Consider the following 16,883-nt stretch of genomic DNA (forward strand, 5'->3'; position numbering starts at 1 on the left):
CACAAACAAGGTGTGAATAACCATGCAAATTAATTTGGTACCCTTAATTTTATCACCTAATCGATGTGTCGGTTACCCACACGCGCTCCACCGATCTATGATAAAAATTAAGTCACCCTTTTCCACTCTTACTAGTCTATGTTAGTGTGTCGGTTACCCACACACGCTCCACCAACGACTTGGTAAGGTACAAAGTGCAATTTCATGGGTTAGCACCAAATTCACATTTTCCTAAGTAACTAAGATTGGGAATTTATAAGTGTTTAGTTACTTAGTATTTATCATTATACTTTTAATGAAGGGAGAATTATAATCCTGTCAAACCCGTTCGGCTAACGACCCTCCACCATTCAAGGAAGCGGTGGGTGAGAGTGGACACCCATTAAACTGCCATTTTATAGGCAGTAACCTTATACCCCCCTTATAGACCGGCTTCGTGAATGAGGCCTACTAACGGTAAGACTGACTTTGTTCTTATACATATATATATTATTAACTTATAATACTATAAAGTATAAGGGTTGAATTTTAACTTTTAAAACTCTAAGGTTTTGAATTAAAGTTTTCTAAAGTGACTTTACAAATTCCAAAACTTGAGGGCAAGTTTTGAAACTATTCAAAACCTTTTCAACTTCATAACTTATGAGTTTAATGGTCTATTAAAATGATGACTCTTCATTTTATGTAACCTATGGTTCTTTAATGACTCTTTAAAGAAATGACATTTGGTAATCCATAATTTGAGGACAAATTATGGACTCCTTTAATAACATTTAGATCAAGAATTACATCATCAAACAATTTGCAAATAATTCTTATGATCTTACTAAAACTCATAAGCATGAACATTCATATCAACTATTTCAAGAATCATATAAACATATATAAAACTTGAAAATTTGATAATAACCATTGAAAATGGATTAGCATAATCATTACCACATCAAAAAACAGGTTTTATAAGTCCAAAACAGTTTAGCTTAATGATTTTAGTCCATTTCTAGCAGCAAAACTCGAAATTCTGCACACATGGGCTCCTACTCGCCGAGTGCAAGAACCTACTCGACGAGTAGGATGCATTTACACTTGGACTTTTCGAGTCCCCCCATGGACTCGGCGAGTCCACTGCACAGTGAATAGAAAAATCGATTTTTTCAAGCAGTTTGCATCAAATATCAAGAAAACAAGCCTAGGCTCTGATACCACTGATGGGTTTTGAGCATTCTAACACTCCTATGGTGTACATGCAACCCTAGAAACCTTGGATCTATCTTTTCTCTAATATTCATGCAAATTTGATTTTTCCAAGGTTCTCATCCTAACTAGCATGGCATGGGATACTTGTAATATAAAAACTACTAGAATGACATACCTTTCTTGTAGCTTGGATTCCTTAAGACCTTGTGATCCTAGCACCCCAAATGTGATGCCTCAAATGTTTCACACAACACCACAACTCTTGGAATAACTTGAGAGAAGAACACTTGAGCACAAAATCGGCTAGCCCTCACCCTTTTTTCTTAGCCGCTAATTTTGCTTACCATGAGGTTCTTTATATAGTGTGTCACATGTAGGGTTACACCATGTAAACCCTAATGTGCATGGCTTTTCATTTCCCCCATGATCCATGGGTTTTAACCTCCATGGAGCATCCATGGAACACCCAATGGGTCCTAGCCCAATCTAGTGAATCATGGACCATAAGCCCACTATATAAGAATGAATGATTTACAAATCAATCCCCATATATTTAATTAGTCTCTTTTTTATCACAAAATTAATTCCAAATTAATTCTTGATCAATACTAATTAAATAATACGATTTCATATTAATATATTAGAACTTATAATATATTAACAAACCATAAGTTTCCTTTTTCTCATTTTGTCTATCCAATTGTTATGATGCCATGCAACCCAAATGAACCGTGCCAAATCGGGTCAAGTACATACTAAATATAGTTATTGACTTAGACACCTTATCCAACAGAAAGTCCTTCACATCATTCACAGTTATCGTTGTCCTACCATAAAGCATGGTATCAATGAAATTATCATACGAGTTAGGAAGCGAACATAAGAAAGAATGAGCGCATGATCTTCATCTTTAATCTTCACATCAACACCTTGTAGATCCAAGATGATGCGATTGCAGTTATCCAGATGATCTTTCACTTGGGTACTTTCATACATTCTGAGAGTGTACAACCTTTGCTTCTGATACAACCTGTTCGTCAGTGAGTTGTTTTGGTACTTGTCACAAATTTTATCTCAGAGCTCAGAAGCAGTTGTTTGATCCACAACCTCCCTCAGTAATTCATCTATCAAGCTCAATAGAATGGAACTATGTGTGTTGGAAAGGTATCATCCAATTCAGGAAGCGGGGGGCCCGAGGTACATTGGTCCTTTCAGGGTTGTAGCCCAGGTGGGCAAGGTGGCGTATATGCTAGATCTGCCAGCCGAGCTTAGTCAGATCCACAATACCTTTCATGTCTCCCAGCTGAGGAAGTATCTGGTAGATGACTCTGCGGTGGTACCTCTAGAGGATATTCAGGTGGACGACAGCCTGAACTACATCGAACAGTCGGTAGCCATCCTCGACATGAAGACGAAGGATTTGAGGAACAAGAAGGTCGAGTTAGTGAAAGTACAAATGGCAGCACCGCAAGGGCTCGGAATGGACTTGGGAGCTGGAGGACGAGATGAGGGAGCACTGCCCAGAGCTATTCCCAGATGCAGCAGACTTCGAGGACGAAGTCTAAAATAAGTGGGGGAGATTTGTAACGCCCGAATCCTGGTATGTATTTTAAGCCAAATTATTCATTTTTGAAAAGGGACTCGACGAGTTGAAGGCCCCAAACTCATCGAGTAGAAATGCATCTTGGACGCGGGACTTGAAGTCAACTCGAAGATTAGGGATGCCAGAGTGAAACCCTAATTTTCTAGGTTTGCACCCTATTTAAGCACCTTAACACTTCATTATGGCCTCCCTCATCGCCTCCCTCAGTCCAGCAAAACCCTAATTCGTGATCTTGAGCCTTTTTAGTGTGTGTGTGTGTGTGTGAGTGAAAAGAGAGTGATTCTTTGGTATTTCCTTGAATGGGTGGAAGCTAGAAGTGTTTGGTTGAAGGAAGAAGCCTTGGATCCAGAGATTTCGTTGTCAAAGCAACCTTATTGAGGTAGAAAGTCTATACCTTGACTATTCATTCACTAGATATCTTCATGGAGTAGTTTAGGGTTTTAAGGAACCTATTTTGGGACCATTCATAGATGCAAGCATGTTTTGGAGTCATGACTTCATATCTAGAGCCCTTGAGGGACTCTATGGCATAAAGGTGCCGACTTTATGACCATGGGAGTCCCATGTAACTTGTGAACCACTGTTTAGGGCCTTTTGAGCTAAATAACCCATGCATGGACGTAAAATTAGAAACTTTATGTGATATACCGACCCTAGGAAACCAGATCTATGACTTGGATGCATTAAGCCCAACAAAAAGTGACTTAATGGATATAGGCTGTGGGGGACTCGACGAGTTGTTCATACGACTCGGCGAGTTGGGTCGTGGTTCCCCCCCCCCCCCTAACTTTTTCTGTTACTGAGTAAACTCTTTGAGTCTAAGAGATGACTCAGCAAGTTGGCCATGGTTTTGGGTTATGAAGATTGAGGAACTCAACGAGTCTAAGGAAGGACTCGGCGAGTTGTGACTGAAAAGTCCCGACTATGTTATGAAGATTGAAGAACTCGACGAGTTCAAGGAGGAACTCGGCGAGTTGTGAGCAAAATGTCCCGATTCTGTATGAAGGAGGACTCGACGAGTTCAAGGAGGAACTTGGTGAGTTGTGAGTAAAAGGTCCCGACTATGTTATGAGGAAGAACTCTGCGAGTTCATGAAAAAGCTCGACGAGTAAGATCGAGGTTTCCATAGTTTTATGAATCATGGAACTCGACGAGTTCATGAAAGAACTCGACGAGTAGGATTGAGATTTCAGGGTTTTATGGATCATGGAACTCGACGAGTTAATGGACCAACTCGGCGAGTTGAGTCAACCAGGATGTTGACTTTGACCAGGATGTTGACTTTGACTTTGACCATTGACCAGAGTTGACCCTTAAAGGGGTTATGAGTATGAAAGAGTAATTAAAGGAGATTGTTATGTGTAGGAGTTTGAGAGGATTTGATCCCAGAGCCGAGGACAGTACAGCTACTACGCGACATTGAGGTAAGTTACCTTCCAGTAGGATTGGGTCGAAGGCACCAATGTTGGCCCACTAGTAGTTGATTATAGTAGAGATGATTGTCTTTGTGATAATTGTATGGTATGCCACTATCTGTTATGCTATTTGTGTTGTACGCTATGATATTATGAGATAGTGGTAGGAAAGGGACTAGTCCCCGGACCCGGTTGAGATATACCGACAGGGTAGGTTGGGCACCCAGATATGCCTGACAGTATGTTATGCTATGTTTTTATGTGGTAGTGGTAGGGGTGAAATAGTCCCCGTTGCCGGTTGAAATAAACCGGTGGGTAGGTCGGGCACCCAGATATGTCTAGCAGTATGTTTATTGTATGGTTTGTGGTATGATGGGGGAACTCACTAAGCTTTGTGCCTACAGTTTCAGTTTTTGTTTCAGGTCCTTCTTCTTCGAAGGGAAAAGGAGCCGGTACGGTAGCAACGCATCACACACACGATTTCCGCATATGAGATACTTGAGATTTGTACTCTGACATTATTACTATCTTATGACATGCTTTTGAGACATATGATCTATGGGTTTTATGAAACGAAATAACTTGATGATGTTTTCTCTAAATTGTTGTAGGAATCGTTATATCAAAAATGAAATTTTTGGTCTAGAATTTTGGGATGTTTACATACCTGATGTGTTTCACTGGCGGTCAGAGAGAAAGAGATGGAGAAGGTGACGGTGTTGGAACGTATTTAAGGTGGTGGAACTACCATCAGCTATAGGTACCATTATTATAGCTTTAGATATATGCATGAAATAGCACAACATAAACCAGATCTAGAAAAATCGAATCATACACACCAGATCTGACTAGATGTGAACATGATGTCGACAGTAAGAGGTTGTGGTGTGACATCAATGGTGGAAGTGATGGTGGAAACGAACTTCACGGTGGAATCAGCTCTGACCAAATCGCACCAAAACTAAGATGTTTTGCATTTTAGAGAAGGAAAGTGAAGTTGAAACAATTTCGTGACTCCATATCTTAGACCATGTGGCGATCGACAGTGGATATGGAAGTATTTTCATCAGATCTTGTCAGATACGTGTTTCCGTTGGCGGTGACAGTGATGGATGAAGGTGGTGGTTATCACCGCTCGCCGGAGCTCATAAATCTGGAGGAGAAAATGGTAGATCTGAAGACGAAAATGGTTGATCTGAAGACGAAAGTCATAGATCTGAATACGAAAATCGTAGATCTGAAGATGAAAGTCGTAGATCTGAAGATGAAAATCATAAATCTGAAAACTAAAGACGTAGATCTGAAGCTGAAAATTGTATATCTGAAGCTGAAATTGCAGATCTGGAGCTAACCGGAGCTTGTGGATCTGATGGCGGTGGTTCGTCGGTGGTAGGAGCGACGACGATACGCCGGCGGTAGGAGGCGGCGACAACAGGGGTGGTGGCTGGTGGCAATGTTTATGTGTTCTTCAAGTTTGAGATGAGAGAGAAGATATAGTTTGTGTAGTGTGTAAATCTGATATAATAAAAGATGAAAGTGTTGTTGGAAGAGTTTGAGAGGGTTTGGAAAGTTTTCTTGCAAAATAAGTATGAAAGAATAGACCAAAATAAGTGGTTCCTACGGTTGTTAATCTTTTTTTGTTCTCATTTGAACCTTTACCTATATATATATATATATATATATATATATATATATATATATATATATATATATATATATATATATATATATATATATATATATATATATAGGCTTAGGTTATTATATTCAAAGTAATTATTGTGTTATTGTATGCATAAATATGGGCCAATCATTTTACTTATTTTAAAAAAGTGATTAATATATATTATTGAATTAAATATAATTACTAGAAGGGTATTTTAGTCAATTAATATAGATTTAAAAAAGGAAATTTGCATATTTTATGGGATCTTAGATTCTATTAATTTTAAAAATCCGATTTTACGAATTATAATGTTTTTAATTCGGACATTCTGACAAAATATGTTTGAGTATGTTCAAAAATAAAAATATTCTAGAACCATAAAATAATAAAAATATTCTTGAACATATTTCTTGATCACGACTTTAAAAGTTTCTTGTAGAATAACAAATTCTCGAACCAGCAATTGAAAAATTAAAACAAAAATTACATTATTTCTTATAGAATACATGTAACAATTGCTAAAAATTACATTTATTGTTAAAGAATAAAACTAAAAACTTTCAAATCGAGAAAAAAACATCAAAATCTAACAAAGACACTAATACATTCTAAAAGAATAATGTTGCTAAGAGGCGTCGTTCAAATTTCGTGGTCCGTTCTTCAAGCATCAGCTTCTGTGCAAACAAATCCAATGAATAAATTAGTGAGAAAATATTCATATTCCATTCCAACATAAATGGAATTCTGATAGAATTAGAATTAATTTACCAATAATTATATTAATTTGTGGCATTCTAACAGAATATGTTTATGATTATCATAAAAAACATTCTTTTCTGATAGAATACTATAAACGAAGAAATACCATTCGGTTGAAGCATTTTAGCGAGCACTTGGTATGCATCAAAACAACTTTCAATTTCCTGTAAAAATTAAACAATCAGAACAAATTCCCAATTCACCAAAAATATTACACCTTGAAAGAATTAGACAATAAACCTAAACACATCCAAAATTTCTTTGATTTCTGTCAAACAATCAACCCAAACATCCATTCTATATATTGAAATCAAATCAAATTAAAAAAAAAAACCCATTTGAAGATTAAACTTCATTGGTTTACAGTAAATCAGTCAAAATAAGAAGAAGAAGAAGAAAGAAACTTGTACCCATCGACTTCCTTGTCTCTCGTTCTCACCTCACCAAAAAAAAGGAAGAAGTGGCAGAGCCGCCTACTGCCGCCGCTGATTTTGCTTGTCCCTACCTAATCGATTTTGTTGTAATGGAATACACAGTGGTGTAGGGCACCGATCGATAAGAGAGTTACCGGAGAAGGGCGTCTGCCCCCCTCTTTCTCGTCTTTTCTTCTTCCTGTCAAACACAACAATCGAACACCCCCTGGATCGGTGTTGTCCCGATGCTTCTTCCCTCCGCACCTCCTCGCGATTTCCCAACTATCACTGAAGCTCCGTCGACATGCCCTGTTCCTTCGTTTCCCTTACCGTCAGCGTCTTCGACTGATTAGAGGGGTAGGGCACCGATCGATAACTGCTTCCTTCGAACCAACTGCCGCCTCTTCATCCCGTCGATTGAACCACTCACCTCTCTTCCCTTCAAACACTATGTCGGAACCGGGAGAGAAGCAGCCGAGAGCTGCTTGATTGTTAAAGGTCGATGTTTTCTGTCAAGGGTTTTAAAGCGGTAAATGTAAACGATTTTGCCTAAATTAAAGGGTTTATGATTTGAATAATTAATTACCAAAAACAATTAAAAGCTAAGATTACAATTTTACCCCTATCTAGGTTTTTAAAATGATTGGTCCACATTTATGCATACAATAACACAATAATTACTTTAAACACCTCAACATATCTATCTCTTTCTCTCTCTCTCACTCTCTCTCTCTCTTTCTCTCTCTCTCTCTCTCTCTATATATATATATATATATATATATATATATATATATATATATATATATATATATATACCCTGTGGGAACCACGGTTATAAAATTAATCAAACTTTTATAGTAAAAAATTCAAAATTATTAATCAATTATTTTAAATAAATTATTAATTAAGATATTTTTTTAGTTATATAAAATTATAATCATTTATTTAAATAAATATGTAAAATTATATCACTTTATAATTTGTATTATTCTTATTTTAATTTTTGTTCTAATGTTATTAATTTAATGTAATTAAAGTGGAAAATTTAAAATTTGAAATTTGAAAAGGAGAATCAATAGGTTTCCAAGTTGTATGCATTAATTAGGAGATATAATAAGGTGACACATGGTAAATGAAGAATAAAATATGCATTAATTAGGAGACCTAATAGGGTGACACATGTCAAAAAGAGAATAAAACTATTCTTTTATTAGAATAGGGATATATATATATATATATATATATATATATATATATATATATATATATATATATATATATATATTAGAAAATATATGTAGAATTATTAATTATATACAAAATTACCGTTTTAAGTCACGTTTTACAAATGACGTGGTACGTCACGACTCGAAAAAGCTCGAGGCTTAACATTGTCGCTAAGTCACACCTAAAGTTATTTAGAACCTTGATATTATCTCAATCAAAAATAATAATAAAAAAAACATTAAACTTTATAATATTTTTTATAAATAAAATATAATATTGATATAATTCATATTCAATAGCAACTTTTTATTTTTAATCCATTTTGATTTCTTATTTGCTATCATAAATCATTTGTATTCAAATTTCAAGTCAAATCTTGGCGATGTTCAAAATTATTCAAACTTTGAAGGAGATAGGAATGTCAAAAAGTCATGTGGGGCCCCGTCTCGTTTGGGGAAATTTTTTTTTAAAACCGGAGGCGGGGACGGGGGCGGGGGCAATGTTAACCCCCGTTTTAATTTCGGGGATGGGGGCGGGGGTAGGCAATCCCATCCCGAAACCCCCATGGGGACCCCGTTAATAAATTACACATATATTAATTATATAAATATAATAAACAATAACATAATTTTGAGTTTCCAAAATTCATCAAAAAAACATTTAAATTGTTAGTGTAATGTTTTTAAGATGTCATAAATTTTTTATTTTTAACATGTAAAATTATGCTAAAAATAGTTATTTGTTACCTAAAAAAATAGTTTTTTTTAGCCTAAATAACAACTTCTTTTAGCCTAAAAAAAGGCAGCCCAAAATCAATCGGGGGCAGGGGAACGGGGGCGGGGGCGGGGTTAATAAAGGGGATTCAGGGGCGGGGACGAGGGTAGGAAGGCTGAACATTTCGGGGGCGGGGGCGGAGACGGGGGAACGAGAAAATTTCGGGGGCGGGGACGGGGGATGCACTCCCCGTCCCGTTTGCCCCCGTTGACATCCCTAGAAGGAGATGAAAAGTTTGTATATATAATTTTATATTTCATGTTACGATGGTAACTTGGTTTATCAACATGATTAAGTATGCTTGATGAATAAAAAATGACTTTTATCTTTTTTGTTATTTACTTTTATATTTAAAATACAAGTTTTAATTGTTATAAATAAAATAATTACTTTTTGGATCAATTACATAAATCGTTCATATGATTTGGGGTAGTCTACGTACTTAGTCCCTAACTTTTTCTTTTTAACTGGACGGTACCTATGATCAGTGGCGTATCTAATAAGGAAGAAGGTAGGTCGTAGGACCTACCTAAAATTTCAATTTCATTTATAATATATATGCCACAAAAATTAGAAACTATCTTAGAAAAAGTAGAGGACCTACCTTGAGTTTGTTTTTTTTAAATGTCTTAAAAAAACCATTTTAAAAGAAGAAAAAAATAAGTTACAATGGACAATCGTGCTGTTAAATATATAGAGTTAAATATAATATATAGTTTTTATAAAAAAAAAAATAAGGTATCAATGCACTAATAATTAACTAGTTTTTCATTAAATCGTTCGGTTTTTTTAGTTATATTTTAGTTGGTTTTAAAAAAATTTAATTGGTGGTGCCTGATCGGCTTTTCAGTTATATTTCATTAAATCGTACAAGACCCGACCCGACCCTACACCCCACAAGTGTTGTTGATTTTTTTATCGGTTTCACTTAATTTGGGAACTACGTAAAATTTTGTTCTAGATTCGCCACTGCCTGTGATATTGTTTTGTCACGATGTTGGTCCCTGGCATAAAATGATTATATTACTCATTCTTAATAGTATTTTGTATTTCTTTTAATTTTATTATTTATTTTTATCTTTTATTTTTTACTTTTTGTTATCGAGACCCACCAATATTTCCCACCCACTCTTCCTTCTTGAAATATCTCATGACCACCAGCGGTGGTCAACGACGATCACCACTGGCATTACATCAAATCTAAAACTGAAAATCAAAACCAAACGAAAACCAATACTAAATATCAACCTTGAAATCAAACCTTAAAATCAAACTTGAAATGGACATTTACTGATCAAAAATTCTTAGCAGCATACCGATTTATTTTTTTGGCTTGGCGACAAAGTTGTTCAACGATCAAACTTAAATGATTACAGATTTAGATAAAGTTGCAGTGAGGAAAAAAGGTTTTCATAACATAAATTCTTAACCCCAAGATAGGGAATCCCACGTGCCAATACTAAAACGGAATACACTGATGGAGAAATTAGATACGATCCACGGTGAATAGACTAATTTCTTGCACAAATCCTATATCTAACCACCAGAATCATAGAGGGTAAGTCGGTATGATGTGTGCCCTCTCTCCATGAGGTCGTCGAACGTTAAAGTCTCACTTGGGAACATAGGTAATTTTGGGAGTAGAATACAAATTTTTTGTTTCAAAAAAATGTCCATGCTTCAAGAAAGATCTTAAGAATATAACGAGCCAAACTTTGAATGGCTTAAAACCTCCACGGAAGCCAATCTCTGAATGGTGAGTTTGATAATCTAGTTTTTGAAGTTAACACCTCATATATCAAGCCATTGGTTGCCTGAATGTTATCACATGTTAACGATGTCACTAATTCCAGCAAGAGAAAGGAACGATAGAGTTTTTTCAATCTTCATAAATGGATATGATGGAGAGTTATGTGTAAAAAGGGATGGCGATGAGGCTTTTTGAGTCTTCATAAATGTAGAGAGGCGGTGTGGGAGTAGATGAGGGTGACAATGGCAGTTTCCGACAAGAGATGTGTGAAGGCTCTGTAGAGTGGGCACTAAGAGAAAGGGGCACTAAGAGAAAGGGATGTACATATGAAGGGATGAAGATGGAATACAAACTTTACTTTGTTTTAAGTTTTGTTTTATCTTATTTGATTTTTTAATTTGTTTTAATAATAATAATAATAATAATAATAAAGGTAATTTGGTCTTTTTACATTCGTTGGGACCAACATCGTGACAAAACAATATCACAGAGACCGTCCGAATTAAAAAAAAAATAAGGACTAAACATGCATTTAACTACCTCAAACCACATGTTCATATAATTTACTAATTCTAATGATTTTTAAGAGAATAAAACATAATTATAAATTATATTAATTTGATAAATGATCTAGGTTTTGTTAATGAGAATGAAATTTTAATTGGATTAGGTTATGTAAATAGAAGCAAAGTAAAGTAATTTTTTTTCATACATAATAATTTTTTTTCATACAATGTTTTATAAAATTATACAATACAATACTTTAATGCAATATATATTGATATGTATTAAAAAAATTTATTGCCTGGGAAACAATTCTGTTTTTAAAACCATCTGTATATTTTTGTCAGTTGGAACCGAACTTCCCGTTTTCTAAACACATATCGTATGTACACTCGCATTCTATATATTGAGCACATGATCCCTCACTTGCCTCGCAATTGCCTTTACTTTTTACAGAATCGTTCCACTGGGTCCTACAAATCTCACCACCGTTAACCCCCTACACCGGCCACCGTCCCAATCCTAATTAATGGCCGCAAAAGTCATCTCCAGTGGATTCCGGTATACTACTCTACCGGAGAGCTACGTCCGTCCGGTTAACGACAGACCTAACCTATCTCAAGTTTCCGATTGCAACGACGTTCCTGTTATTGACATCGGTTGTGGTGATAGACAACTCATAAGCCAACAAATTGGCGATGCTTGTAGAAGATACGGTTTTTTCCAGGTAATTAATTTCTTTTGCTTATCAATCAATAAAGGAAGGAATTGACGTGGAGAACAAATTTTCAGGTGATTAATCATGGTGTGCCTGATGAAATAGTGGAGAAAATGCAACAAGTAGGTAGGGAGTTTTTCCTGTTGCCTGTGGAAGAGAAGATGAAGCTTTACTCAGAGGATCCATCGAAGACGATGAGGCTATCCACCAGCTTTAACGTACAAAAAGAACAAATTCATAACTGGCGAGATTATCTCCGGCTTCACTGTTATCCTCTGGATCAATACAGTCCTGAATGGCCTTCAAATCCTTCTTATTTCAAGTAATTCATCTTTTCCCCAAATCTCTCCTACTCTCTCTCCCTCTCTCTCTCTCTCTCTCTCTCTCTCTCTCTCTCTCACATACATACACAGTGTTCATGATACGTGTCGTGCATTTTGAATATCACGTTAAAAATGTGTTATAGCAGCATCATGTGAGTTGCATACTGAATTTTCTTAACTGATTGCTGATAATTTCAGTATTTTATCATCAGTTTTGTTAACACAAGAATCATAAAATCGACAATAACTACTCAATCCAAACGTTTTGGAGCTGTAGCAGCTAAGCTTTAACTACATAACATAAAAATCTGTCTTATATGTGACGATGACATGATGATGAAACAGTGAATGATACTTTTCGAAATTAGATATACTTGTTAAGTACACAATGAATCTATGTGATAATGCATAAAAAATAAAAGTTGTATATGTGATTGGTCCACAGATTAAATTGACAAAAACTTAAAAGAAGCCGAAAATGTAGACCTTTATCCTGAAATTTACTAGGTGCTCTTGAATAAGGCTGCCAAAGAAATTCCAACGAATTAGTGTACAAATATGACTTTAGCCTTTGCAAATGGTCTTTTTGGTTACACTATGGTTTTTATTGTAATTTTATGTCAAAAAAAAAAAAAAACTATTATATGGTTTTGATTTTTGACTTTGATTAGTTTTAGTGTTGATTGCCTACACAAACTAAAGGGTCAAGATGTCAAAATTAGTTTAATGGTTGATGTGATCTATGTTTAGCCTTTTTAATATTATATCATAACTTGTTTAAGTTAACTTGCATTTAACATTATTATATGTATTCAGGTGAAACAGCTTAATTAAAAATCTACCATGATATATTTACGTACATATATGATTATTATATGTATTCACGTAGAACAGCTTACTTAAAGATTTATTATAATATATTTACGTCATATATTAGAGATTAGAGGTATTATATATTCTGGTTTTCCGCTATATATGTTAGAGATTGCCTACATCTATTTTTTCCAACCCTTTTATTATGTGATTTTGGGTTTTGTTGTTGTATACTCATATTTTAAATAAGAACACTTTATCATTGTACAAATATACATATCATATATTCATATAAATAAAGTTCATAATACAAGTCATTGGTCGTAATAAATCAATCATAATCCAATATATTTTTATTAGGCTGGTGAATGTGGACAACATGTTAAGACATGTTATCATACCTTAAAGTTGACACATCACCAATCATGTCATATATGGTGTTATAACACCAAGTGTGGAAATGAACAATATATTATAACATACTTTAATTTCCATGTCATCATTTTTTTTCTTTTTTTTTTTTGTTCAATAATTATAAAAAACAAACATAAATTAATAAAACATGTTATTTTAATAATAATAATAATAATAAAAGATTATATAAGTCCAGGTCCAAATGGTTTTTTTTTTTTGAAATCAGATTTTGTAAGACAAATTTGGCTAGGGGTTTAACTCATAAGAATGTGGAACTTGGGGGGCCAAAACTATCCAAACCGAAAAAATACTGTCTTTTTCATTGTTCCAGTATGCACAACAAGGGAGGTAACTCTCACCATTTTGGGACGTGCAATTGTAACATTCGTCAAAAACTCCTGTTTCCTTGGTTACCATCACAACGTGTCGCAACATAACGTCTAAAAACACCGGACCCCAGGGCTGTGTGTCGGCGTTACCATGCCGTTTTTCCAATGCCATTTCACGAAAATAGGAGTGGGCGTTATCCATACCTTTCAGTCTTAAACAATTGAATTTGGTCTTTTTTTTTTTTTTGAAACGGCAAATCTAACCTATTCCTAAACTACACTTTAAATCAACCTATGTCGAACTTGAACCTTCAACCTCAAGAAGGGAAGACAACACCGGATACCGTTGGGCTAGAAGCCCTTTAATGAATATGGTCTTCTAGAATATGTTTTGGGAAGCTGCTACAACCCTATAATTTCTAAAAGGATCAAAATTATTGACATCACAATAAATTAAATAATTATGACCGAGTCTATACATGTTATTTAGCTTGATGGCACATGCCGACGTAGGCCAGCAAGATATTTAATAATAGTGGTTGCTTCGATGACTTGTTAACATGTGACGTAAGCAATGACTATTTTTATGATGTCACATTATAACTTTTAATTTTTAAATTTGATAATTTTATTTGAACAAATAGATAATGTATCATAATTTGTAAGATAGACACATGTGACTGTGATCTAACATATATAATTTCTAAGATAGAAACTAATACAAACTTATCTTTATATAAGTTTGGAGTTGATTTGGAGTTCCACGACAATTTATGATTTAAAATATTATACTATATAATCGATTAAAACATAAATTATTATATATAAAGATTTTTTTTTTGACAATAATTATCAATTTTATGCAATGTCCGGCAAAAATTGTACATTCCTATATTTATGATGTACCAGAACATAAGTGATAAGACTAATGCATGTGTTATGTTTGGACAAAAACCATGTGCACAGAAAGACTTAACGAATACATGTGTGTGATGTTTCTATAAATATTTAAGGTTTTATGTGTTTTGTCGTTAGTTTTTACTGTAATTTATAATGTTTGTCCCCTAAAACTAGGATTAACATTGTTTATGTCTGATAAACAAATATATATATATATATATATATATATATATATATATATATATATTAATATTATGTCATGTGTCATGTAAATATATTAGGCAACTCATTTCAAAATTCAAATTTATATTTTCTAATTATATGTTAAATTTAGAATTATAATAACTTTAAAATTTTAATATATATCTTTTAATTAATAATTTATTTAAAATGATTTATTTAAAATAATTGATTAATAATTATAAATTTTTCTTATGAAATTTTAATTAATTTTATAACTCGTTGTTCCGACGGGTTATATATATATATATATATATATATATATATATATATATATATATATATATATATAAAGAGGTGCATTAAACGATACATTTCCGTAAATTAAGCATAACGTTAATATAATATATTAATATGTACTTAATAACTAAAATTCAATTATTTAAATATTAATAGGACAGCGCGACATTATGTGTGATGCCCACTGATTCCACATCTCAACGCGGTATGCTTGCGTCGTATCTCACATCCCGTGTTGACGTCACTATTTTTTTAATATTTCTTCCCGGTTTAGTATTGACTTTATATATTTACAAAAGTCTCTGTAACAGTTAACAGTTATTTTTATAATTAACGTGTCACTGTTATTTTATCTAAAAAAATATATTAAATGTTCATAATGGTAGTCACTGTTTTAATTCTTTCACATGTTCATATTGGTTCGTTTTTTTCAGGGAATATGTTGGTAATTATTGTACAGCAGTGCGAGATTTAGGAATGAGAATATTAGAATCAATATCAGAAAGTTTAGGGTTACAAAAAGAAGAAATAAAAACTATATTAGGCGATCAAGGTCAACATATGGCCATCAATCATTACCCGGTGTGCCCTGAGCCCGAGCTGACCTACGGGCTACCCGGGCACACAGACCCCAATGCTCTTACCATCCTCCTCCAAGACACATTGGTCTCTGGTCTTCAAGTTCTCAAAGATGGCAAATGGTTAGCCGTTAAACCACACCCTAATGCGTTTGTAATTAACATTGGTGATCAATTAGAGGTAATTAATTAGCTTGATAATGTTTTATTAAATTAAGTATTTGTTAAGCAACAATAATTAAATCTTGAGTTTTTTTTTATAGGCGGTGAGTAATGGTGAATATAAAAGTGTATGGCATCGAGCTGTGGTTAACTCAGACAACCCGCGAATGTCTATAGCTTCGTTTTTGTGTCCTTGTAATGACACCATTATTAGGGCTCCTAAAGAAATAATAAAGGAAGGATCAAAACCTGTATTCAAAGAATTTACTTATGCAGAATACTACGCGAAGTTTTGGACTAGAAACCTTGATCAAGAACATTGCTTAGAATTCTTCAAGAACTAGTTGTATTTTCTTCCGTTATATCAAGGAATATGTGTTTCGATGTTGTGTACTAATTTGTTGTTGGTGTTAACCAAAGTCGTTTGATTTTTTAGTATATTGATCACCTAATATTTGTGTTATTTACGAATAATAATTGTACTTTGAATGTGGATTTAGGCTTGAAGTGAATAAGAAGCCAAAATTAAATGATTTATTTTTCGGTGGTTTACATCGTGTTTGGCCGTGAATATTGCATTGGGCTTTGTAATTTTAATATATTGTATGTACTTTGATTGTATTCATTTTTTAAAGAGGTAAATAACATGCTTCCTAAATCTACTATTAAATTTGCGCATTTATTCGAAAGATACTTTGAACCGTTAATCTATTCTTTGACAGGCATCTTACCACAACTTTTGATACCACTTGGTCACCGCCCCTTGATCAGCGTTTAAGCATTAACTACAACTAGAATTGAATGTACTTCTATTTATAGTTGACGATAAGAACTTTTCGATATTTTTTTAGGAAGAAC

The 16,883-nt window shown here is 34.1% G+C and overlaps 1 protein-coding gene across 1 annotated transcript; it reads left to right on the forward strand.

The window, feature by feature from the left end:
• The first annotated feature begins 11,704 nt into the window (after positions 1-11,704).
• On the forward strand, positions 11,705-16,577 carry DMR6 (2-oxoglutarate (2OG) and Fe(II)-dependent oxygenase superfamily protein). Its single transcript, XM_079071235.1, has 4 exons — positions 11,705-12,035; positions 12,101-12,348; positions 15,720-16,044; positions 16,127-16,577. The coding sequence occupies exons 1-4, from the start codon at positions 11,838-11,840 to the stop codon at positions 16,367-16,369; spliced, it is 1,014 nt and encodes a 337-aa protein (XP_078927361.1). The 5' UTR covers positions 11,705-11,837; the 3' UTR covers positions 16,370-16,577.
• Positions 16,578-16,883: the final 306 nt, after the last annotated feature.

Source organism: Lactuca virosa, chromosome 9 (assembly GCF_052849685.1).
Source record: "Lactuca virosa cultivar CGN04683 chromosome 9, Lactuca_virosa_CGN04683_v6, whole genome shotgun sequence".
Classification (NCBI taxonomy): domain Eukaryota; kingdom Viridiplantae; phylum Streptophyta; class Magnoliopsida; order Asterales; family Asteraceae; genus Lactuca; species Lactuca virosa.